This window comes from Sminthopsis crassicaudata, chromosome 4 (genome assembly GCF_048593235.1).
Source record: "Sminthopsis crassicaudata isolate SCR6 chromosome 4, ASM4859323v1, whole genome shotgun sequence".
NCBI classification, from domain to species: domain Eukaryota; kingdom Metazoa; phylum Chordata; class Mammalia; order Dasyuromorphia; family Dasyuridae; genus Sminthopsis; species Sminthopsis crassicaudata.
In genome coordinates this window covers 37,148,882-37,174,222 of record NC_133620.1, presented here as the reverse complement: position 1 = coordinate 37,174,222, position 25,341 = coordinate 37,148,882, and the positions used below count along the sequence as shown (strand labels likewise).

Below are 25,341 nucleotides of genomic sequence, written 5' to 3'. Positions count from 1 at the left end.
TCCGCCTGAACAATCCGGCCGCGCAGTGGCTGAGGGCCGCTGACGTCGGCGGCTGAGCTGGAGAGTAGTTGGGATTTTGCTCTGTCAGTAACACATGTGTAAGAGCCTCGGAGGGAGAGCGCGAGCGGGCGAGAGGCCAGCGCCGCCTTCGAGCCGGGCAGCGGCAGCAGTAGAGGCAGCAGCAGCAGCAGCAACATCAGCAGCAGCAGCAGCAGCAGCAGCAGCAGCAGTAGCACGGCCAGCAGCAGCAGCAGCAGCAGCCCTGCTTCGCCCCGGCAGTCGGGCTCGCCCCCAGCTCCGCTAGCTCCACTCCTCGTGCTTGCATTCCTGCGGAAGGCTGCTGTGAGTGGCCTGCGAGGGACTCCGCCTGCCCGCCCGCCCAGCCGCCCCGCCGCCCGCCCGGGCTGTTGTTGTTGTTTCCGCTGCTGCCGCCGCTTTCTGGATCTCAGCAATCGCCGCCGCCTCCGCCTCCGCCAGACCAGAGCGAGCGAGGGAGGGAAGGAAGGAGGAGGAGGAGAAGGAGGAGGAGGAGGGGGGGTCGGGAGGGCGGGGGGGTGCCGAATATACAAAGTGAAGCCACATTGCCAAACTTGCAGCAGCGACTGCAGCAGTCGCCGCCGCCGCGCCTGAAGCCGAGCAGCTCGCGGGGCCCGAGAGCTCGCCAAGCAGCCAGCCTTGCAGCTGCTCGAGCGAAGCTGGAGGAGGAGGAGGAGGAAGAGAAAGAGGACTGAGGAAGAGAAAGAGGACTGAGACCGAACCCTCTGCTCCCGGGCCGGGCGGCCACTTCACTGGGGGGCACCCGACCCACCAATAGAGCCGCGCATTAAAAAAAAAAAGAAAGAAAGAAAGAAAAAAGATTACCTTGTCCCACCCCCTCCTCCTTCCCTCCTCCACTCCACTTCTGCAAGAACTCGCTCCTTCCCTCCCTCCTTCCATCCATCCATCCATCCATCCATCCATCCATCCATCCATCCATCCATCCATCCATCCATCCATCCATCCACCCATCCATCCACCCATCCATCCAGCTCCATCAGTCCACCGGCCCCGGAGAAACCGAGCGAGCGGCTCCGCGGAGATCTCGCCGCCGCCGCTATCGCCGCCAGTCTTTTTGCAATATAGGGGAAAAGCAGGTAAGCGGACTTGCCGAGGAGACGAGATGGGTTGGGAGGTGTGTGTGTGTGTGTGTGTGTGTGTGGAGGGGGGGGGGTGTTGCTGGGGGTTGGTAGCAGCGGGGTTGGTGCTGCTGGTGGCCCGGGGACCGGGAAGGGGGGGTGTCCTGTACCGTGGTTGTTTTCTTTGGCTGCTTTCCCTTCACCGTCCCAAATTGCAAGTAAACAATACGTCGGCTTCGATAATGAGAGAGTCTGAAACTATAGAGAGAGGCAGGCTGGGGGGCGGGCTGGCAGGCGGGTGGACCGACCGGGAGGCCGGCAGGCCGGCAGGCAGGCGAGCACCAGGGCCGTCAGCTTTGTAGCGGTCCCTGCTTACAAAAGGGCTTGTTGGAAGAGGAGGGCTTGGTGGGGGGGAGGGGGGAGCGCCTTTCCAGCCCAGAAGTGAAAGGCTTTGCCTGTTTCGGTTATGAATTGAGGTGGGGGAAAATAGTCTTGCCTCCCTCCTCCCCCAATCCTCTTCACCCCCCACTAAACACTATTTTTGAAACAGTGGCAAAAAAGATCAAAGTGGCTAGGGTTTCGTATGGATATCTTATTTTTTTTTTAACAAGAAACAACATTCCTTTTGGCTTCTAAGTCTTTTGTTTCAATCCAGGAGAAATCCGGTGAATCACCTAATTAAAATCAAGACATGAATTAAGCATCCATTTTTGTACTACAAATTGCCAGCTCTACGCCTGTCCCTCCCTTGGTCTCCATTAAAAAACACCAGAGACGTTGTTAAAGGGGGGCTTATTTTGCCTCTAGCTGCCAGTTCTGCTTTCTGTTTCACTGACTCTATCCCAGGACCTAAATTGCTCGGCTATGTAATTACTAGAATATAAGCCTATTTAACTTAAAAGCTTTTTTTTTTTTTTTTTTTTTTTTCCAACTCTAAATGAAACTTGATGAGGGCCCGTCCATAGTTATCTGGGGAGTCAGTTTCTGGTCAGTCCTTGATTCATCATCTCTTTTAGATTTAATCAGCATTAAGGTATTGCTTGTCCTTAAGAGCTTTAGCTAATGGGGTTACTGGATGCTTTTGCTCAGTGTAATGTTTCCTTTAAAATATACATATGGACACACACATGTGTGCATACACACACACAAATATACATATATACTTCTCACCAAAGATTGGGGATAAGCAGCATAGAATCTCTCTTCTCTGTTCTCTCTCTGTCTCTCTCCCCCTCTCTCTCTCTCCCTCTGTCTCCCCCTCTCTCCCTCTCTCCTCGGTCCACCCCCACCTCCTTTAAAGGAATTCAAAGCGATTAAAACGTAAAGAGAAACAGTTTTAAGTCTCTGGGCAGGAAATGCAGATTCATTTGGGTTAGGGCTGAAATTGTAACAAAAAGCAATTCCTCGAGTAAATGCATCAGATAAATCAATTTACATAAAGGTATGATGCATTCGGATAAATGCAATGCTAATGGGTTTTAGAGTGGTCCTGTTTCCAAAGTCTCGGGGTTTTGTTACAGCTTAATTGGTGGAGTTCTTTTTCTGGTTTATTGTGTGGTCACTAGAGACACGTTCAGGGACGCTTTCGGAGGAAATGTGTTTAAAAATCGGCCTATTTTAGGAATCGGGGGACTTGCTTCTTAGTGCTGCCTCTCCTCTTGCCAGCCACCAAGTTGGGCCAGGGGCAGGCAAAAAAAAGTTCGCCGTCTTTCTTCGGAGGTATCAGTCTGAATGCCTTTAGGAGATGGCCCAAAGCCTTGGTATGAGTACACACACTCGGCTTACAAAGGACAAAGACAAAAACATGCTGCTTAATTGGCAGTAAATAACTTGATCTTTTTATAGTATAAGTGACTGGAGGAACACTAGGAGTTTATTGGACTCGGGATCGGAGGCCACAAATTAATCGGTTTAGTCTAAGCTTTATAAATTGATTCCTATATTATCCCCCAGTTGCTACCTCTCTTGTGGCATTCATTTAGAAAGTGTGGGGGAATTTTTTTTTTAAAGCTGTTTTTGGTGACAGCCTGGCTAGCTCCTATTTAGCCAGAGTATCCCTTGATCGTTCTCACTCTGATTATCTGCAAAGTTCTTCCCTCCTCCTACTCCTCTTCCTATGCTCCCCCCACCTTTTTTTTTCTTTTCTTTTTTTTTTTTTTTTTTTTTTTTTTTTTGATGGAACAAAGCTTTAGCATTTAAATTACTGATCAAGGGCAGATTAGCGAGACAAAAGTGGAGTGTGTTTGTATAGGAAGTTAACAGGCGTCCTAAAGTTCAATGATCTATTATTCTGGCCGGTGTCCTAAAAACCCAGAGAAAACACTCATTGATCTTCAGAATGAAATGAGATTTGGAACAATAATGGGAGATGGCCGTCACCACAATGGCATGTGAAAGGTGCTGTTTAAAAAATCCGAAAAACCAGTTTCGCAACTTTACACACTGCACTCTTTCCCTCTCTCTCTCTCTCTCTCTCCCCCCCCCACTCCCATCCTCTATCCCCTTTTCCCCTCCCACCCTCACTCTTTCTCTTTCCCTCTGCTCCCCCTCTCCCTCCCTCCCTCCCTTTCAGGAAACTGAAGTGTTCCCAACTTGAGCTCCAGCTGCACTTCCCAGAGTTGGGCATGACATGGGGGTAGGGGGCCGTGGGGGGTGGGGAGCCTGGTCTCGGCCTCCCAGTCTGCTAACTTCCCCACTTTGCTGCTTCTCGTCCTCCTGCCTTCCCGGCTGCGGTAGAGGGGGTGGCGGTGGTGAAGCCTTGGGGTAAATGACCGTCATTTGCTAGGGGCTAGATGCGGTGCCGAAGGTGGGGGGGAGGGGAGGGGAAGATAGGCGGAGGCTGGGGGCGGGGAGTTGAGGGTGGGTGGGTGGGAAGGAGTGAATCGCACTGCAGAGCCTCTCTCTCTAGAAGACTTTTGACAGTCGCCGAGCTGAAGTTGTCAGTGTGGGCTGCTCTGCAAAGTTCAGAGGAAGCCTCTCGGATTCGGAACCGAGCCCTGGGAAAAGTGCTTTGGAAAGAGGGTCGGGTTGGTGCTCCTTCCTTCCTCCCTCGCCCCTACCGCTGCTGACCTTAGCTCCCCTGCCTGCCCTCTTTTTAATCGGCGGCCCTTCGGGGAAAGGCAATTCGGACCCTCTGCGCGCGCGCACACACAAATATACATACGCATACATACACAAACACGAACGCGCGCGCGATCAGCCGCCCGATTCACCCCCCTTTCCCTGTTCTGTGTCTTCCCTTCCTTCCTTCCAGACCATGGTGAATCCGGGCAGCAGCTCGCAGCCTCCCCCGGTGACGGCGGGCGCCCTCTCCTGGAAAAGGTGCGCCGGCTGCGGGGGCAAGATCGCGGACCGCTTCCTGCTCTATGCCATGGACAGCTATTGGCACAGCCGGTGCCTCAAGTGCTCCTGCTGCCAGGCTCAGCTTGGGGACATTGGCACGTCCTGTTACACCAAGAGCGGTATGATCCTTTGCAGAAATGACTACATTAGGTAAGCAGATGCTGCAAGCCTGGGAGATCTGGGGCGCGGGGAGGCCGGGAATGCAAAGTTTTTTTTGTTTTTTTTTTTTTTGGGGGGGGTAAAGCCGTACCTGCCACAAGCAACTGTTGCATCCCTAACCACCTTCTCTGGGTGTGAAAGTACGGAAATAAGAAAAGGCGGTGGAGTTGGCTGAGGGAAATGACGTTGGGATTGTGTGCTGTCTTATTCCCGTTCTAGTTTTTATTTTAAGTTAGTTATGAACCCCCAGGCTTTGTGAGAATGTCTCTTGATGCCCAGCTTCAGGTTATTACAGAGAGGCCCAGGAGGAAGGCCCGGGGGGCCCCCTGATCTCTTTCAAGTATCTGCCAGTCCAAAAGGAGTCCCCACTAAAAATAAACAAATATCAAAAGGCAGTCTAATCTGCTTTCCTAAAGGTTGGGCTGTACTATTTACAGAGAAACAACGGACACCCAGTTGGCTTCAAAATAAAACTGGTTAAGGGGAAGTGACTTACCCAGGGTGGCATCTGATTAATTATAATATTTACATAAGCACCTTTAACCTTTTTTGAGTGGAAAGAGAGTGACTCACTCTTTATACTCCTTGTAGACAGACTGATTAACTATCAGTATAAAAGGCCTGTGATTCTCCTTGTAGCCAAAGAATCTAGTGATAATGTTTGTCTTTATACTGTTTGTTTGTTATATAGAGTCCGGGAACTTAGAATCTTGTGTGGTTTGCAGTGTAGAAAAGATTGATATTTCCTGAAGAAGAGATTGTGGTTTTTTTGTTTGGCGTGTGTGTGTGTGTGTGTGTGTTTGTTTTGTTTTTGGGGGTGTGCGTACCTACCACCCTGTGTGTGTGTGTGTGTGTGTGTGTGTGTGTGTGTGTGTGTGTGTGTGCGCGCGTGCTCGTGCACCTACCACCCTAGTTCTTCAAACAGATTTGTGAAAACCAACTGTGAAATATGTTAATTTTGCATTCTTTAGTTAACGTATAGTAACATCATGATCTTTTCTAACAAGTTTCGGTACAATTAATGGAAAGAATTCCGGAGGTCAGGTGCCTATAGGATCTTTTCAGGTGAACTCAAGCTCCTTAAACTCATTAATTTGAAAGGAGGCATTTGAAGGATTACACACATTTAATTTGAGTAAATGGTTTGATAGACTGATGCACATGAATGCTTCTAGGAGGTGTTCTATTTCAACATCCAGTAATTAAAAAAAAAAAAAAAAAGACCATGGTGGGTATAAGAGAAATGCAGTTTTAGGATGAATTGCATTCTAGTTAAACGTTTTGGAATTTTTAATGTAAATGCCAAGTGTATTCTTAAGTATTCTCCTTCCCTAGTTAATAGGGAAGTTGTTGCTTTTTCCTTTCCTTGTGGAGGAATCAGTTGGTTTATAATACCTTAAAAGTTTATTTTTGGAGCACTGGTCTTGTTCTCCATTAGGTTGTGAGGGATGTAAATAGTATATACTGAGCCAGGAATAAGGAAATGTTCATTCAGTTGTCATTAGTTTAAAATGATGGGGGTAATTAAGGGGTTTTATTTATTTTATTAATGCAACCTCCGGTCAATGTTCTTATCTTCTCAACCGACTCCAAAGAAAAAAGGAATATAAGAAGAAAAGGATTTTATTTTTAAAAGAAAATAGTAGTATGGTGGTTACTAAATGGTCTTTCAGCAGTAAATGTTAGGAAATCAGCGCATGGATGTGTGTGTGAGGGGGGGAGCACACTGTAGTACTGCTCTTCTGGTCCTCAATCTAAGCAACACCCTAAGCCTGACTGTGTTGTAATTAAACAGAGAGCAGAACTGTGGATAAGAAGAGGCTTGGTTTGAAGTGGAGAGGGAGGGAATGGAACAACTATTTAGATGCACTGAATGGTGATACAGTTTCCTAACCCTCCAAAAGCCATTAAACAAACTTTCCCTTCTGATTGTCACAAATTAAAAAGAGAAGATGCCTCCAGTCCATTTGAGTTTCCCCAAGGCAAGCTCAGGCATAAGACTTATTTCATGAGGGCCGAAGAAGAATGCCCATTTTGTTTCTCTCTGCTCTCTGCAATTATGAACATGGAGTGTGATCAGCTTTGGGTGTTTCAGACTTGATGGCCCTCTTCCATCTTCTGACTTGTTCGCCTTTTCCCTGGATCTGGATAATTGGACTTAGCATGTGCAGGAGTGAGGCATTCACCTAAACTTAAACTGGACTTCTCGAATGAATATTTAGGGAGTCTCAATTTATTGAGCTGAACTCTTAACGAGTCCAGTCTTCAGCCTGCCACCCCAAACCGAGAAGTATGGGGACCTCTTCGAGCACTCACTACCCACCCACCCAAATTCCAGAATGGATCTGAGCAGTTTTAGCAAAGCTCTTGCCAGGCCTGCTGGGGGTGGGGTTGGGTTTGGGTTTGTTTATCTAGAAGTGACTTGACCTATACTTTTCTCCCTCTCCTTCCATCACCTTCCTCCCCTCACCCCACACCCCCAGTTGGAGCGCTGTCAGTTCCCTTATCCGAGGCCAAATCCGTGTGCACAACTCTTAATCAGAGTCGCTGGGGGAAAATTAGACGCGAATAACAAAATGAAAAGCGGATTGATCAGCTAAAGCGGCTGCCGCCAGGTGAAAGGGACTCTGATGCTCTCCCGAGCCGGGGCTGGGACCACAGAGCGATTTATTAAGGGGCTTTTAAACTGTCTTGAGGTTGTGGCTTTTGAAAACGACCCAGATCTGGCAAAAAGCTGCAGATTCTACCTTCATCGGGTAAGCTGGGAGAGGCAGGCAAGCCAGCCGGGGCCTGAGTGGGAAGGAAAGGGAGCTAAAGTGTGTGTGGGGAGATGGATTACCTTGCTGACCCCTCCCCCCCACCCTTTTAAGGCTAAGGATCCTTTGGGTGGAGAGGAACGGCGGGGCTTCTGCTCTCACTCTCTAGATTTCAGATAAAGCTGCCTCAGCCCCAGCTCCAGCCGCCAGCAGCCGGGAATCCGCACACAATTAAAAGCTTTAATTAGAGGCTCCTCCATTTTCTCTTAGTTCTGATGGGCTTTATCTAATGAGATCTGGTCTCTGGCTTAGATCTGCTCAGAATGACGTGTCCGAAATGAATGAGAGCCTCGTTGCAAACAAAACATTTAATTAACAAAATTGGCCTCTAAGAGAGGGAGGGGAAGTCTGGAGATCGTGGGGGGAGAGTTAGGGGGGGTTGTTATTCTGGCGGTTCTTAAAGGGGCCCAGGCCAAGCTACTCTCTCTGCCTCTCCACCGCTCCCCCCAGTCTTTTGCTATTCCGGAGGTTTTGGAAACGCCCCCCACCGTGTTGTGCTGCAAAGTTGCTTCTGGACTCCGGTGCTTCCTGGTCCCTTTCTGGCTCCCCTCTCTTCCCCCCCCCACCCCGTTTCCGCCTCTCGTGGGTCCTGCTGCTGCCTTCGGAGAAGGAAGTTAGGGCAGAGACGGGTGGGGCTTGCAGGGTGGGGGAGGGAGAGGAAATCCAGAGGAAGGCAGCGTGTGAGTCCCGGCTAGTGTGTGTCCCCGACTACACCGGGTTTATAGGCCGGTGAACTAGGCCAACCGGGGGCGGAGGGGGGGTGTGTGCGGCGGCGGCGCCGAGCTGTTCCCCGACGGCCGACCGGCAGCGCGGATGCGGCTGCCGCTACTACCGGAGCGGCCGCTTGCCGCCGCCGCGGCGGGGCTAGGCGGAGTGGAGCTGACGCCCCGGGCCTGGGGCGAGCAAAAGGGCGGGAGCTCCGCTGGAGAATAGCTCTCGCCTCTCGCTGCTGCGTGCTCCCTTCTTTGCAATTCACGTGGCTCTCCGCAGCCGCAGTCTGCGCGGTGCGGCGGGGCGGGGTAGGGGGCTGGGGGAGGGAGGAGGCGGCGGCGGCGGCAGCAGCAGGGGGAGGGGGCTCCGAGGGGTGTGTGAGTGTCTGTGTGTGTTGGGGCTGGGGTTTGGGGGAGGGACAGTGGTGGTAGAAATCTAGGAGCCGCCAGGCAGGCGAGTTCATTTCCCTGGTAATCAACAGCAAGCTGCTATATTCAGAGAATGCTGTCCCTTTAATTGAACAGGCTAGGTAATTAAATGGCATTTTTCCAATAGGACGTGCTAGGTAAATCTAATAGTTGGTTATTTAATATCACTTTGAAGTCTGCCCACTCAAGCACAATGACAGCATAGGAGCATGTGAACTATTAGCTAGGAGAAAAAAAAAAAAAACCCAGGATCTCAAAAATTAATTAAATCGCATGCAATTTAGGGGGAACGTTTATCTTGATTTGTCATAACAGAATTAATTCAAGGCCTCCAATTCACTTGGGGGCAGATCTGTTACTCTGAATTAACCAAGCGTAATTTGGCTGATTTTTTTCCCCCTCTTTCTAATGCAGCAGTTGCCATTACGCACAGCCCCCCTCTTAAGTATCAATAGCTTCTGGGGCTTTTAAGGTGCTCAGTCTCTAGTTATTCTGAAGTACCTTTAATGGACTTGGCTCCAGGCATAATTTCTGTGTTGCATTTCTTTGTTACGTTTTAATATAGCGAGTGCAGAATTTAGATTAAATATAGGAACTTGCAGGAAAACCAATTGCTTTTTGGATCAGTAGCTGGAGATGTGCATTTTTCTCTTCTGATATTTACTTGTAGGTAGAAACGGGTGGCTCGCCACCCCCTTTGGAAGCGCGGCCCCCGTCGCTTCTCGGCTTAGGAAACACCTCCAGGAATCTCTTAATATTACATGTTTGCTCCTTAAAGTAGTAACGGAGTTGAAAATGAGCCCAGCTATTGGTCATCAGATTTCCAAGATGCTGCTGAGATATGATACCAAACTAAAAATAGGACTATCTTTTTTCCCCCCTTCCTTCCTCCTCTTCGTCTCTTTTAACGTCATTGGGAGAGAGTTGGGGGCCGAGCTGACAAACGGGCCCCATGCTACATGGGAGTTCTCCAAATGAGAGCGAACCACCTTTAGAGTGCAGGATGGGGGGGGGGGATTTTTCCTTCTACTCCAGCTTCTTCTTTTCCTTATAAGGGACCGCTTGATGTTTGTGATTGATTGCGTTGCCCAAATGCTGAAATATTAACGACCTTCTTGGACTGAGGACCCAAAGAAAGGAAACTGAAACCGATTCTGTCATCACAATTAAAGAGTCCCCTGGCTTTAATTAGCCTGACCTGGGGTATATCTCCCCGTAGCCTGAGTTAAAGAGAAAAGAGCCCATTAAAGTCCAGTCTGAGACCGATAGCTACTTAATTGAGCACCTAAAGCCTCGAGCCTTTTAAATCAAACACTGTCCTGGACAGTCCCCCTGGTTAGATAATTAACTCTCTAGCCTCACAGAAAAAAAAAAAAAAAAAAAAAAAAACTTTTCAGGAAAAAAAAAAAGTCGAGTTTCTAACAGTCGCCTTCATCCTGGGTGAAGGGGGGAGAAGACAATGTACAATGTGTTTAGAGACTTCCAGCTTAAGGCTCCCGAGGCCTCCCTGAAACAAGGTCCTGGACCGATCTCCGACCGCATTAATATGTTACTAAATAGTGCATTATCCACGAGGAGATTTTAGTCATTTCCAAACTTTGTAACTATAATTTTCTACTCTTTTGTACATCATGTGGTTGGGGATGGGGTGGAGTTGATTGTTCTCTGAAAGGTTATGGAGGCAGTGCTGGGGAAAATAAGATGTATGAAAAGCTTTTGGATTACATATGACTGCACGGATTATTAAAATACACTTAGCTGCCAAAGACATGCAGCTGACTTTACTCAGGGTGAATTGTTAAATAAATGAACACTCAGGCAGCACAATCAGATCGGTGCTGGGGAAGTGTGTTTTTAAGATGGTGTGGTATGAGTGAACCTGTTGGGGGTGGTGGCAGCCGTAATTACAGACTCTTGTTCTCCGAAATACTTATGGAGAGCTCATATTCATCAGCAGAGACTTATTTGGCCCTGGGTTCTGTTTTTCCGATCATTTCCCCACTCCCCATCTCCCGGGCTCCTTTAGTCCCCAACATACATTTTGCCACATTGAAAGGATTTCAACTTTAGGTTGTTGCCTAAACTCTTGTTCTTTTCCATTCCTTTTTGGGGATTGAAGAAACCTGGCCATAGCCCATACTTCCCCCTCCCCCCCCCCCATGCTGTTAGTCTTTTCTGCCTACCCTGTTCTCTAAACTTTGTTGGTGGTCACACCCAGAGCCTTAAGAGAATCCAGTGCTGGGGGTGGGTGGGAGAGTGGGGGAAGGTGGGTGGGGAAGGGAAAGAAAAAAATAAAGAGGGGGAAAAAAAAACCTTGGGATTTCGTCAGTACTCCTGAAGTGGTCCAGTAAAAGACCCCAACCATCTCAGTGGCCTCAGAGCTTCCTGCCAGTGCTGTCCTTTGGCTAGAGGTCCTGCCAGTGTATTATTCTAGCCTTCCCTTTGTAACCATTCCTGATTCTGCAAGAACGTGTCAATGTGTCGTGGATCTCAGACTAATTAGTTTTGAAATGGAGTTTTGATTGAACTCTTCAAATCGATGCTGCTGCAAAATTTGTTTCTCGGTCTTCCTATTAAAAGCCATCTTAAGGGGCAGTTTTACTACTCTCCCTGTCGTTCAGTCGATACATTTAATAACAACTTACAGGCTATTTTCAATAAAGTGGCGACAGCAAATTAGTAGTTTGAACATGACAAGCCTCCTCTGCAAGACCAGATTCTGAAAACTCAAAGCAATTATTTTTTTATACAGAGGCATGCTGCAATCATTCAGATTACGGGGTATTCTATAGGAACACGTCTTCGAGTTTTGACACCAGCAGAATTTTATGACTTTATTTGGACAAGGAGGAAGTGCAAATATTAATATTTATTATGACACCTATATGTTATTTTGTAAACCCTGGTGACCCCCATTCAGAAAGTGGCTCTGTGACTGCCCACTTTTCCGATCCTCACCTTCAACTAGGGAATCATTTGGGTTTGGTTGTTTTTTTTTTTTTTTTTTTTAAATATGGATGTTTAAGAAGGAAGATCAAAAGAAATAAAAAGCTAGCTTGTGGATGCTCTTGGAAAGTGGAAGTTCAGTCTCCGTTTAAAATCTTGTGTTGTGCCTTTAAACACATTTAGAAAATTATGTATCTCTTTTTCACTACACTCGACTTCCTTGTACTCTTCACCCCCCCCCCTAGTCTTTTCCCTCTTCCCCCTCCCGCCCTCTCCCTCCCCCCTCCCCCCCCATGGCAGATGTTGTGGTCTCATTTGATTGCATAGGAAAACTGCAGTGATACAGCAAACACCCAGAGAGATATGATGACAAATGGGTCCAGATCCCGGTAAATTACTTTCTGCTCAAATCGAAATTTCATTCAGTTTGTTGCTAGCAGAGATGAAGTAATCTAAATTGTGGACTCAGGAGCAGATAGAGGGAAGTTGGAGCAAGCATTTCATTATCAAGAGAGAGAGAAGGTTAGGATGAAAGAGATGAGCAGAGGCAAATCTTAAGTGTTGACACCATGATTGAAAAGGTTAACCCATACACATTATATATCAACCTGGATAGCAGAGAGTTTCTAATGGAAACTCTTCCCTGATGGAGGTTTACTGGAGTTTCAATACACTGAGCATGATGTCTTCTTAGATATACAATCAAATCCTCTTAACCCTTTTGATGACTCATATCTCAAGATATGATTAAAGTACAAAAGAGTTCTTCATATAATTTCAAGGACACAATGCATTTAAACTCCAGTCATGAATTGTATCTTTTTTTTTTTTTATGATGAACTCAGTAATCTGATAAAAAATGTGTGTAGTACAGAATTCTTTTGTATTTGCTAGAGGTGTAAGTCAATATTTTTGATTAAATCCGGTGCTTCCTCTTCCTGTGTGGTGGGCAGAAGTTAGTCCCCTCCCCCAAAATGGGTTTCCTGTTTGATGTAAATCAGTTGCAGTATGGGAGGCTTGAACCTCAAAAAAAAACAAAAAAAAAAAAACCTGCAGGGTGGGGCTGGAGAGTAGGGAAGCATGGGGTGGGGGGGAGTTCTTTGACAGAGCAGACACACTCATGGTTACCATCACCTTTGTTTCAGGTTATTTGGGAACAGTGGGGCATGCAGCGCTTGTGGACAGTCCATCCCTGCCAGTGAGCTTGTCATGCGGGCGCAGGGCAACGTTTATCATCTGAAGGTAGCATTTGGCTCCCCTCTCATCCTCCTTCTGACTATTCTATTTCATTGCTTTCTAACCGGGGGTACTCACCTAGTATAAACTCTGCTCGTGTCTATATACGGTGACTACCAAGAGAACCCTTCAGAATAGTAGACCACATAAAGGTGTTTTCCGTAGGAGGTAGTTCCCATGTAATTATTACATGCGTGGGCACGAAACATACACACATGTATTGAATTGGGGTGATATCCCAGGGAATCGCGTATTGGGGGGGGGAAAAAAACCAAATGTAAAACTTAAGTGTTTTCTGTACTTGATAGATGCCCTCATCTTAAATGGTTGCTCTGGATTCGACACCAAAAGACTTAATTTTTACACCTGTTTCCAATGGATTTTATCTTTTTTTTCCAGTGTTTTACGTGCTCTACCTGCCGGAATCGCCTGGTCCCGGGAGACCGGTTTCACTACATCAACGGCAGTTTATTTTGTGAACATGATAGACCTACAGCTCTCATCAATGGTCATTTGAATTCACTTCAAAGCAATCCACTACTGTCAGACCAGAAGGTGAATACCCAACAATTACTAATGAGCTTTCTTAGAGCAAGGTGGGACAGCTTGCCTCTTCAAGGTCCAAAACCTTGAGTTTTGTAGGTTATGCTTTTTCTTTTGCAACATCCTTGTAAGAAGAGATGCAGATGAGAGTCCAAGTCTGCTGTTCAGAAGCAGGGTGACCAGATGCAAATACTCTGAGGTGGAGGGATACCTATTAGTGAAATGTGCTTATCCTGATTTGGTTTTAGCCCCCCCAACTGCCTTCAGCCTGGGGTGAGCAAAACCAAGCCCATCATGTAACTTTACTAATCACTGGATCTCTTTGGATCCTTCTGAGATGCAGAAATAGAATGCCATCAGAGGTCTTGGGAGGGAAATTAGAACCTTTATGGTTGTAAACAGGACTACATGTCTTTGTCATGAAGAAAAGAGTCCTGTGTTTGATGGTTGAAATCTAGACACCTGCCATCCTTCCCCAATTTGCTTTGGATTTATTTTTAGAATAGCAGTTTTACAAAACATACTGTAATACCGGAGGAGAGCATTTCTGTTGATTGGTAGGCCCATAAATTTGAATAAGTTATGACATTTAAAACAAAGTTCTTAGTCTCTCTAAGCTCTCTGCACCACTAATAGCGCCATTAAAGATTATGCATCTCTCTTTCTGATCCATAACTTGAAAGCCTTTGGACCGTACTTATAGACGAGTAAATTATAGACGGGTACAAATCATGGCACGTTAGAAGGCATTTCAGAGGAAAATGTTCTGATCAACAGTTGTCCAGCACCCTTAGAACTGGATAGTTTGAGATCTATTTTAATCTCCTTAATAAGTCTTACAGCTATGCAAGCGAGTGCATTTTGATAACCGCTGTGCTTAATTTGTAACAATTACTGTCAACCTTCAGTTAAGAGACTGTTCATTCCACACTGGTCGAGAAAAGAGTGAAATGCATGAGTCTCACACATAATTTTATTCACATCATATTTCATACTGATTATGTATTGATGACATTGATTCATTTACTCTTTACAGCGCCACTTGCATGGATATTAAATCTTATTGACCACAGATGAATTTTAATTTCAGATTGGTGATAGATTTTTCCATCAGCTCTGATAGTCTATTTGACTTTTTCATCATTAACCCAGGCAATCGCATAGGACTGAGTTATTGCATTGAAACAAAAAGCGCACACTTCACTTGGTAATTCTTTATAGATTTACAATAGGAACTTCATTAATGTCTGTTGCAAGGATCACGAAAAATAACATTTATCTGAAAAGAGGAATTCAGCAAGCTTCAGAAGTCCAGGGAAAAATAGTAGATTTCTTTGTCTGTTGTAACTTACAAAGGCAAACACATAAGACTTTTTCTATGTAGTTCAAGGAGGAAATGCTATTTTTTAAAATGTAAAAACCATTTTTTAAAAAGGGCACCATTATGGCATAATGACTTTGTATTCTCCCCCAGTTCCCTAAGTTATGAACTAAATTGAATTAAAGCTCTAATCTCTGCCTTGGAAAGCAAACATTAACAAACTGAGTAAATAAAAGTATTTATATTACACTGTCAATTAATCAAGGAAACTCGATGGAATTTTAGCTAAGTACAAAAGTCCTAATTTCTAGTTACCGTAACTATTTAATATTGGCAAAAAGATATCAAAACCATGCTTTCAAGGAAGTACATAGAAAAGCAGCATTTCCTAGATTTATGTTTGTGAATTTTAATGAAACAAATTCAGAGTGCAGACTTAAGAGAGCAATGAATCTGTTAAATGAATACTTGTAGATAGTCATTTCAAAAGAGGGGTAAAGTCATTCCTATTTATACAGGGTAGAAAAAAAGGTGAAATGTGCTCCAAGAATCAAGGGGTTGATTTCTTTTTTCCTTCTCTTCTACCATAATATAGAAGCTTAGTTATTTCTTTGAATGGGATCTTAAGTTGGTCACTAGTTTTATCCCATTTCTTTCTCTGACTTTAGCAAAGCGTAAAAATGATTATTATAGCTTCACCATCCTGCATGGTGAAGAATGTGGAAAGTAGAAAAGAAATGGAAAATTGGTCCAGGCCTGTGAAGCGATTCAAAGTAAGGCAGTCCCATCGACAACCAAGTACTGAGTAAGACAATACTTAAGAGAAAAAAAGAGGGCTCAGTGTTGTTCTCCTGGCTTAATCTACTATATTTGAGCCACACTCAGTAAGGTATATGAAGAGTTTGGGAAGGAAGAGGGACGGCAGCAGAGAAATACAGCTTTCTGTTATATATTTCAGGATAGCATATTTCTAGTGAAATAGGATACAGATACATATATAGAAACACAGACACATACATACATCCCTACAAATACATAGATGTGTGCGTGCACATACACACACACACACACAAAATATTTCTGTATAGCATCCTTCCTGTTCTCCACATTTGGCATTGGCAGGAAAGGAGATAAGGACAGGGGAATGCTTCTTTTGGACAACAGAACCTACTAATCCTAGCAGTGTAGCTGTTTCAACCTGAGAAACAAAAGGCCAGACAGGGTTCCCAAAAGGCAATAGCACTTAAAAAGCCTAAGAAAAGATAATTTTAGGGTATGTGTTTATTAGATATTTTCTGAAAAGCTGTCTGTTTTAGAATTAATTAAAGCTATTTCCCTGTTAATAGAATTCTTTTACAGTTTTTTTTTTTTCATTAGTATATTAGTATTTTGTGAGCATAATTAGTGTACTAGGTAATGTGGTTCTATTGGTGATGATTTGGGACAAGTACAGTATATCATAAAAACACATTATTCTCATCATCACTATTGTTAATACTACTACCACTAACAGTGACTAGTGTTTATATCGGACTTTAAGGTTTAAAAAGCACTTCAAATGTATAAGAAAATGAGGAGAAGAGTGTTCAGAAATTCTTAAAAATTCTTCCTTTTAGTAAATTGGATTTCTTTAGCTATAGCTATAACTACGTTCTATAGCTAATTGAGTATGGGCATTTGTGTGTGTGTGTATACATATATATGCATACACATAAAATACATACATATATTCTATATATACACATGCATATATATATACACACATCATATATGCATGTATGTATGAAATAAGCTGATTACTTCAACATTGTCTTTTTAAAAGAATTGCTATAGAAAATATCAACTTATGTAGTTCCTTTAAAGTTTCACTATCATATATGAGATCTGTCTACAGGGTTTTTTTTTTTTTTTTGTTGTTGTTGTTTTTTTTTTTTTTTTTTTAGTTCTGCATCATTGATTGTGTATTCTAAGAAAAATAATTTCAAGCCTTTAAATCGGATGCCTCTTGAGTGAAATATAAGAGTACTAGTGTGTCAGGACCAAAAAAAAAAAAAAAAAAAAGGAAAGGAGGGGGGAACCCCGTAGGCTGTGTCATTTAAAAGAAGCTTAGTTATCCTCAGGAGAACATTTATAGCCTGTCTATAGGGCCGAATAAACCCACTCAGATACCTTCCATGGTGTTCAGTAAATCGCTGCCTGTTACCGATTCCCCCTCCCCCTTAAAAAGTGAGCTACCAGACCATTATACTGAACATCAACTTATCTCTTCTTTTTCAATAAAATGGGAGTTTGATTTCATCCTTCCATTCACTTAGAGGAAAATGTAGAGTCTTCTAGTTTCCATATCACTCAGCAATTCTCTTGTAGTTATATAATTGGTGGTGTGCGGGTGTGTGTCCATCGTGGAGGACATTGGATGCTCATTTATTAAATATGCTTGCTGGCTGCTCCCTAATCTTTGTTCTGGACAGACAAATTACCTTTCTCACACTGAGCTTCAACTCTGGGGAATTCAGCCTCCACCACTTTAATTAGCTGGAAAGTGGGGGGTTGCCGTTACTAATAGACCTCAGGCTTTTAGTAACTTAGGGAAAGGGTGAAAAGAAAACTTCCTGGGAAGCTCAAAATGTCATTTAAAAAACCATAAAAACCTAATATATATTATTTCATTTCGGTAATTGCAAACAGATTGTATTTGAAGACTGTGTGGATGATCATTTTCAACTTGCCCATGAAAGTCAAATTTCTCTTGAGCTAGGCACTTTTAATTATCACAATTCATTAACACATCAAGTGTGGAAGCACATGGGTTTGACTTCATGTATTGCCATGTTTATGTAACATTAAGTAACATAACAGATGAGAAATTTGAAGCGAAGAATCATATCCGTAGGTCACCAGAGATGGGGCTTCCTTTGCTTTGCCGATAGCCTTAATATCTGAAGCCCCACTGTAGCGGAGGTCAAGGCATCTTCTGTCATGATTTTTCAAGAAGGGGAACCCACCCTTAATCCAATTTAAGCCATTCCCAAAAAAGGACGTCACTCTCTGAAACTTTCTCAAAGTCCATTTATTGTCTCATTTTCCCCGCTAGTAAAATCAGTATAAAATGTTATGCCTTCGCTCTCCAGCGCCGGAGTAAGTAGCGTAGAAATCTTCAATCAAGTCACAGTTGGAAAGTAGTCTAATAAAAGGGGATTAGGGAATGTAGAGAAGACAAAAGCAGTCATGTTTGAGTTTCCTCTCTCTCACATTTAGCGTTTTGGCTAAGATGCCCATTTTTTTATTTCTTCCAGGTCTGCTAAAAGGTCAGAGTAATGCAGAATGCGTGCCTTCATCTCAAATTTTGTTCATCCCAGATGGATCCCATGTGTCTCCAGTAGACAAGTCACCTTTGTAGCTAGCCCCAGTGCCAGCTTCATGCCACTGCACCTTCTTTATTCCTGATTGCCCTTCCCACATTTATTGGTGTATTAAAATGACTGAATATGAGCATTAAGGACTCTATGAACCTGGGCTAATGGGAGACTGTAGAGAATATGAAAAAAGATCCACCGGAGGACATCTTTGGGGGGGAGGGGGCTGGGGGGAGGGAAATGACTAATGAAGCTAATTAAAAGAAGCGTTCAAATCTGCTTTCTACCCTCATTAACAATTAGCAGGGCACTGGCCGGAGTTTGTACCCTGTGTTTTTCCTTAACAACATTCTCTTTGCTCTATGTATATTTAGGTGTCGTAAGGAAATGTGTTTCAATCCAAACTGAACATGAGATAAAGGAAAGAGATGTGGCTTTTGTGATACTCAATCACACAAACACTTTTATTGTATCTCTGTAAAATACAATGTATGTATGCATGTAAGTGTTTTTGTCCTAATGTTGCTACTTCCCATGGCAAAAAAAAAAAAAAAAAAAAAGGAAAAATTGGAAAAAAAAAAAAAAAGTAAGGCTCCTAGCAGCTACTGTGTAGAAATTCTGCCCCCCCTTCTAATTTGCTGAATGAAGACAAATCTTTTATTTGTGATATTTTCAGAGACATTTGCTCTAGTATGGTGTATTTAAATAATAAAAACTTAAAAGGAAAATACCAAACCGTGTTTGGTTTTAAACACCTCTTTTTTTGTCCTGTGTTTTAAAGACTTTCTAGTTCTGTTGTTTGGTCTGCAAGTTCATTTTATTTCTTTTGGGAGGGGAGGCGTCATCTGGATCTTTGTCAATGAGGCTTTCGTCAAACTATTTCACCATGTCATTTCTGGCCTCCGGAGGTACAGAGGTAAAGCTTCAAACAGTGCTTTTCCTCCTTTCAGAATATTAATTTTTACAATGGTGAACATCTCACTACATTCTCCCACGTAGCAATGAAGGTGTGTGTGTGTGTGTGTGTGTGTGTGTGTGTGTGTGTGTGTGTGGTGTGTGCCTATATACACACATATATATGATACATATTTATCAAGTATTTATCATCTGACTGCTTCAGCTCCTTAGCTCACTTCCACTTGGGGAATACCGTATACTGATGAAAAGCATGTTAAAGCAAAAAGCCTAATGACCGATGTCTTATTTTTTTTCTTTTACCCAGTTTATGGTTTATGAAGGAAATAGCATCTCTAAACCTTGCAGCTACCTGTGTGCAGGTTCCATTAGCTAACAAGAGCCTAGAGCTCATTTTATGGCCATCTTCAATGGGGGGAAAAGCCATTTCCCAGTGAGTTTTAAGTACTGATATGGTCTATAGTATTATCTGTTTATTTTGCTTTTTTTCCTATTATTACCCTTCTATCCCTTTCTTCTGCCCCTCCCCCCCTTTTCTCTCTCTGCCTTCCCATATGTTTGCAGAGGATTCAGGTTTCATTTGGTCATATCCTTGAGATGTTTGTTTACTAGTTTTGAGACAGTCCCATATCCACCATAGCTCCCTCAACCCTTTATAAATACCCTAGGGAAAGAACGTTCTGGATGACCCAGTGGGCACGGCTAGTACCTGGAGAGAAATGGGGAGGAAGCCCGGCAACTCGGCGCTGCCGAAGCTGCTGTGAGAGCTGGATGAATTAATGGTTAGCAAATCTCACGACTTTATCGCAGGCCAATAAAATGATGTGTGTTGATACTCAGACTTTTGATTTCCTTTTTGCTTTTAAAAATAGTATTTATTTTGTTTTATCTGCGACTCGGAAAGCTCCTGATACATATACTGTCTGTGGTAATACAAATAGACTACATAATCGCAGAAGTTGAGCTCTGTGTATCTAAAACTAACCACAGGTTTTCCTTCAAGGTCTCCTGCTTTGTTCCTCACCAAGGCCCCGCTTTTCAAATTGTATACTGAGAGTGGAGGTATGGTGGTAGTGGTGATGGGAAGGGGGGAGTCATTCTAAAACTATAAGCATTCTATAAATAGGACAAAGAAGTTGCCTGTTAACCAACTTCCGTCTGGTGAGCTTTTTATTTCTAGGAAGCAGTAGAAGCAGGAACACCATAGATATTTGAATTTCAAGTGTTTGGCAGTTTCTGATCAAGATCCTGTCGGGAAAGGAATAGTCTCTTTGAAGAGTGATTTCAAAAATTGATTCTTTAGGTTCTTAGTTAAAGGTCCTTTGACTCTCGAGGATGCCGAAGGAACATAGTGTTAGTTGAATTACAAGTACCTTCTGTCTTCCCTTCTTCCTGAACATCACCCCTCCTTTCCCCTGCATTTCCCACAGCTTTTCAGTTGTCCGATCTAACCTAGAAATACTAAGAAGATGGTTAATAACTTTGAGTAAGTAATGTAGTTGGGCATTTAGTGATTTAGAGGTCTAAGTTCATTAAAGACTTTAAATGAACTATTATATACGGCGGGCTCCTGAAGCCCTGCTACCTATTTAATAACAAGCTTTTAAAAGCATTTCTTAAGTTGCAGACCTCTAAGATTACAAATGTCACTCATGTTCGTATAATCCACATAGCAAGTGATGAAGCCTTGGCTTTGATGTGCTAAATTGGAGAAGGCCTAATGGAGCTATGAATATACAATAGAGAATATTTAAGTAGTAGTCTTGCTTTAGGTAAAACACTTCCTTGAAACCAGAGGCATTTCAAACAATAAAATGGGCTCTAATGGGGATGCTCTGGGTGGATAGAAAGCTACTGAAAACACTTAGGTTTATTTTTATGTGAACAGGGATGGGGTAGACAGCTTTTTCTTCCCCTCATCTACCCCTCCCCCACTTAAAACATTGCTTGAAAGAAGAAAAAAGAAGTACGTGGACATATTCACCTTTCGTCCACTGCGTTTGTTATGTTATTGGTCTGGAATATATGCTGTTTTTTTTTTTAAAGCCTGATTTCATATTCATCGTGCCATGGAAAGATGGCTCCCAAGCCCCTAACAGCAAGTGCCGTTAAGAATCAAGGGCGGTCCTTCCTATGTGACAGCACCCCACTGAACTCTGGATTTTTTTTTTTTTAAATTATGTTTATGATACATATGAATGTCTCAATCATGCAAATTGTCACTCCTATTAATGAAACCATTTTGTAAAGAGATTGCCCTCTAAAAAGGGTTTAATGTTTTTACCTATCCAGCTGTCTAGTTAGGAGATTTACGCATCCCGGAAGGCATTGGGATGTTAAGGCTTTCTGAATCAAGTTGTTTGCCATGAGATACTGTATTTGCAGGCCATGGTGATTTATCACAAACTATCGGAACCTGTTCTGTTAGTGTCTTGTGAAACATAAAATGAGAAAACTGTCGTACCAGAATGAAGCCCCATGAAATTAGGTCGTTTTCAGGATATTAACTGTGTTTAGAGCCTATCTCCCTATTAGTGCTGATTTCAGGCATCACGTCATAATGGCTGGAGGAAGGCTCAGAGTAGGACAGGCCCAGTTTCAGGTCCTTTCTCCAGCCCAATCTCGAAGTGTGATCAAGGTCAAGTCGCTTTGCATCCTGTAACCCAGATCATTCTCTAAGACTGAGTTAGAGAGTGGGTGCCAATTTGTATCAGTGGATAGAGGCCTTAGCCTGGGAAGTCTCCCGACATGCAAATATCACAGATAAGGTTTAAAAAAATCATAAATAGGAATGATATTTACAAAATGAAATCCTTCAATGAGATGGCTTCAGGTGCTCCTATCACAGAATTTTAATGTGTTCCTCTACATGGGGAAGTCAATAGAGTGCCCCAGCCTAGATTCAGGAAGGCTCAACTTCCTGAATTCAAATCTGGTCTCAGATAATCTGTGTGACTCTTGGCAAGTCACTTACCCTGTTTGCCTCAGTTTCTTCATCTATAAAATGATCTGGAGAAGGAAATGGCAAACCACTCTGCCAAGAAAACCCCAAAGAGGGTCACAAAGAGTCGGATACAACTGACCCACCATCAACAACTCTTTATATTAGCTATTTTTATACATGGCTGGCACTTAGCTACAAAAGTCTTACATAAGATCGTATTTTGGGACATGGGAGGGATTTTTAAGTCTATCTAGTCTAACTGGCATGTTTTACAGATGAAGAGACTGAGATTGGGACATGTTGGGTGATTTGCGGAATGGTAAATAACTAAACCTGGAATTAAACTGAGGTCCTACCTGCTCTTCATTCCATCACTGTTTCTGGTATAGCCTGAATCGTCCCCATTATCTCTTTTTAAAACTATGGATTATTTACTTAATAAAAGGAGGAGCCATAAGATCATGAATTTAAAGTTGGAATAGATCTTTGAGATGACCTAGCCTAACCCTCTCATTGTATAGAGTTGAGGAAACTCTTTCAGAGATGGCTTCTCAAACATCACCTAGGATGTCCGTTATTCAACTGCCATCTCCCGGTGTCTAGCCAAGGAGCTCTTCCTGTATTCTAGCTTGTTCCTGTGAGATTGGGGAAGTGATAGAGATCTGAGTTATTTGAAGCCTCATCTACTCTGAAGTTGTTCCAGGTGCCTAGACTGAGGTCTCAGCAGAGGCTCCTGGGGCCTCAAGGCTACCAGTGGAAGTCCCCTGTCACTTTGTTCCTCATACTGTGCCCATATTGTTAGTTCAGCCAAGTCACAGAAATGCTCATTGTAGTTAAATAGCAATTTGTTTCCATGAAACTGCAATTAAAGTATTACCGAGCAGCCATTTTAGATTGGCAGGGCTCTGGGTGAATGTTAAAAAGAAAGCTACTTCTTGCTGGCTCTGGAGCCAGAGTCCAGAGCTGCTGAGCGGAAAAGCGTAGCCCATGCACCGATGGCCCGAGGTCCAGTTTAGTCTTTTTTGAGGTCCTCTCATCTTATCACCAATATGGGAAGGGGATAAGTCAGGGGGGATTGTTTCAAGCTGCTCTTACAAGTCACCTAGCTTGCTCCAGTTTTTTGTTGTATCAGAAAGGCCTTTTTCTGATAGTTGGAGAAGTATTGTGTTTTCCTAGAGGGGATGTTTTCAAGTCAAATTGATTCTGTGGAGAATGGACTGTAAGTTGGAGACCTCAAGCCAATAATGTACTACAGGTCCTGACATGTTACAGCTGTGTAAACAGGGCCACTGTATCTCTTAAATCACTCCTAATAAAGCATAGGACAAAAATCCATTGATTCTGTTATATGTTCTTTTAATGACACTGGGAAAAGATGTTTGGCAGAGGTCCATTTAGAATAGGCACGGCTGACTGGTAGCCACCAAAAGGACTTCTTTTAATTGGGTCTCTCCTTTCTGTAATACCACATGGTTGTATTCTTGGGATATAGGCTCCCAGCTACCAAGTCAAGCCCTGCTGGGTAAAGGAACTAAGCTGAATTCTTCCTGTGGACATATACCCACTGATATATTTATAGGACTGGGCAGTTAGAGAAGGATAAAGAAATTTTAATGAAACCCTGAGAAACTGAAGTGAGACCCTGAGAGAGGAGAGGATTTCAGAGGTTGAGTTGAAAAATGCAATTAAGCCTATATTCTAACCCAATCTGAGACAATTGGTGGGTATCTGGGGAACCGGAGGCACCTGACCTTCTGTCTGACTTCCTTTTCCCTGACTTTCAAACTTAAGTAAGCTTTCAAAAAGTTCCTAGCTTTCTGGATTTGGAATCAGAAAGAAAGGCCTGGATTTGAATCATGTGGCAGACGGAGCCAGCCTCTCTGCCTCAGTTTCCTTATCTGTAAAATGGGAATAATCATATCTGTAATACACAGAATTACAACCTTAACCCTTAAAGGGATTTTCATCCTGGGGTTATCAAATCTAACCATCTCATTTTAGGACTGAGGAAAGTGAGGCAAAGGGCAGTAAAATAACATTGCCCAAGATTACTTTCTTTACAAGATTGTTATTATCTTATGTAGAACTCTGCAAAAAAAAAAGCTCTAGATATATGTCATTATGGTTATTAATTACTAGATAATAATCATTATTATCTAGGTGACTCAGTAGATAAAGTACAGTAGATATAGATAAAATACCGGACCTGGAGTCAGGAAGACCCGGATTCCAGAGTATCCTCAGATATTTACTAACCATGTGACCTTGGGCAAGGCTCTTAATCTCTGTCTGCAACAGTTTCCTTATCTGTAAAATGGGGATAACACCTACCTTACAAAGTTACAGTGAGGATCAAATGAGATAATAATTATAAAGTGTTTAGCACAGTGCCTAGCACTTAGCAACTTCTCTATAAATGAAAGTTATTTTTAGGATTACCAGCAATAACTTTGTGTAGGAAAATACATCTGTTTGAAAAGTTTTATATGCCTCCTTCAAGTTATTGGAGTGATGGGAAAATACAAAACAAAACAAAAGATAAGGTTTTGATATCCAATGTTGACATAAATTGTGATGGGAAGGGGACAAGGATCTCAGTTATCCTGAAAAGAAAAAAAAAATCACAAATGAAGGTAATTTATGAGGTTTGGAAATTAAATTGAACATCAGGGATCAGGGTTATATGGGGGAAATTTTTCCACTAGAGTTTTTTTTTTTTCTTTTTGGCTTTGTCTTTCAAGATGGGGCCCTTTTGTTTTCTCATCATCTCTCCAAGTCCCCAGATTCAATATCTATGTAAATAGATATAGATAAAACTTTCCTTTATTTTTTGTGAACCATTTTTCTTTAAGCACAGTTCCTCATTGAACAGAAGCAGTCAAGCTAGTTTCATGATTCTCTGATGGGAAAAAAAAAAAAAAAATTAGGAAAGGTTTTGGCATTGAAAATATTGTCCATATGGTGGGATCCTAAAGTCACAAATGGTGGATAAATAGGTTGGAAAGACAGCCTCAAAAATTGACTAGCTGTGTGATTCTGGGCAAGTCACTTAACTCTCTTACTTACGGGTCTCAATTTATGTGTCTGCAAAATAAAGGCCTTGAACCTGATAACTCCTAAGTTCCTTTCCAGTCATTTAGAGCTGAAAGGTACCTCAGAGTTCAATTTATCCAAGCCCCTTGTATTCAGATGAGAAACTAAAATCACACTAAGAGGCAGAGGTTGAATTGGAACCTGAGTCCTTTGACTGGGTTCTCTTTCTCATATCATTCCCCTCTTTAGATAGTAAACTCCTGGAGGGCAAGGATTTCCTTTTGCCTTTTTTATATCTTCATCATTTAGCTCACTGCCTGACACATAATAGGTGGTTTACAAATATTTAGTTTCTGATTAATAGAGCCAATGACTTTCTACTATATCATTCAGCCTCCCCCCAAAGGTGACACTGCATTTATCCATCATCTTACAAACCTTCAGAATGAATAGTCCCTTCTTCCTGCCTCCTAATG

At 43.1% G+C, this 25,341-nt stretch overlaps 1 protein-coding gene across 2 annotated transcripts; it reads left to right on the top strand.

Moving 5' to 3' along the window:
* Positions 1-42: 42 nt before the first annotated feature.
* On the top strand, positions 43-18,708 carry LMO4 (LIM domain only 4). Of its 2 annotated transcripts, none has more exons than XM_074266314.1 (5): positions 43-1,133; positions 4,369-4,607; positions 12,663-12,759; positions 13,153-13,308; positions 17,914-18,708. In XM_074266314.1, the coding sequence occupies exons 2-5, from the start codon at positions 4,372-4,374 to the stop codon at positions 17,920-17,922; spliced, it is 498 nt and encodes a 165-aa protein (XP_074122415.1). In that variant the 5' UTR covers positions 43-1,133; positions 4,369-4,371; the 3' UTR covers positions 17,923-18,708. The 2 variants fall into 2 exon arrangements, with proteins under 2 accessions (XP_074122415.1, XP_074122414.1); XM_074266313.1 differs by lacking the exon at positions 43-1,133 and adding an exon at positions 3,365-4,141.
* The last annotated feature ends 6,633 nt before the right edge of the window (positions 18,709-25,341 follow it).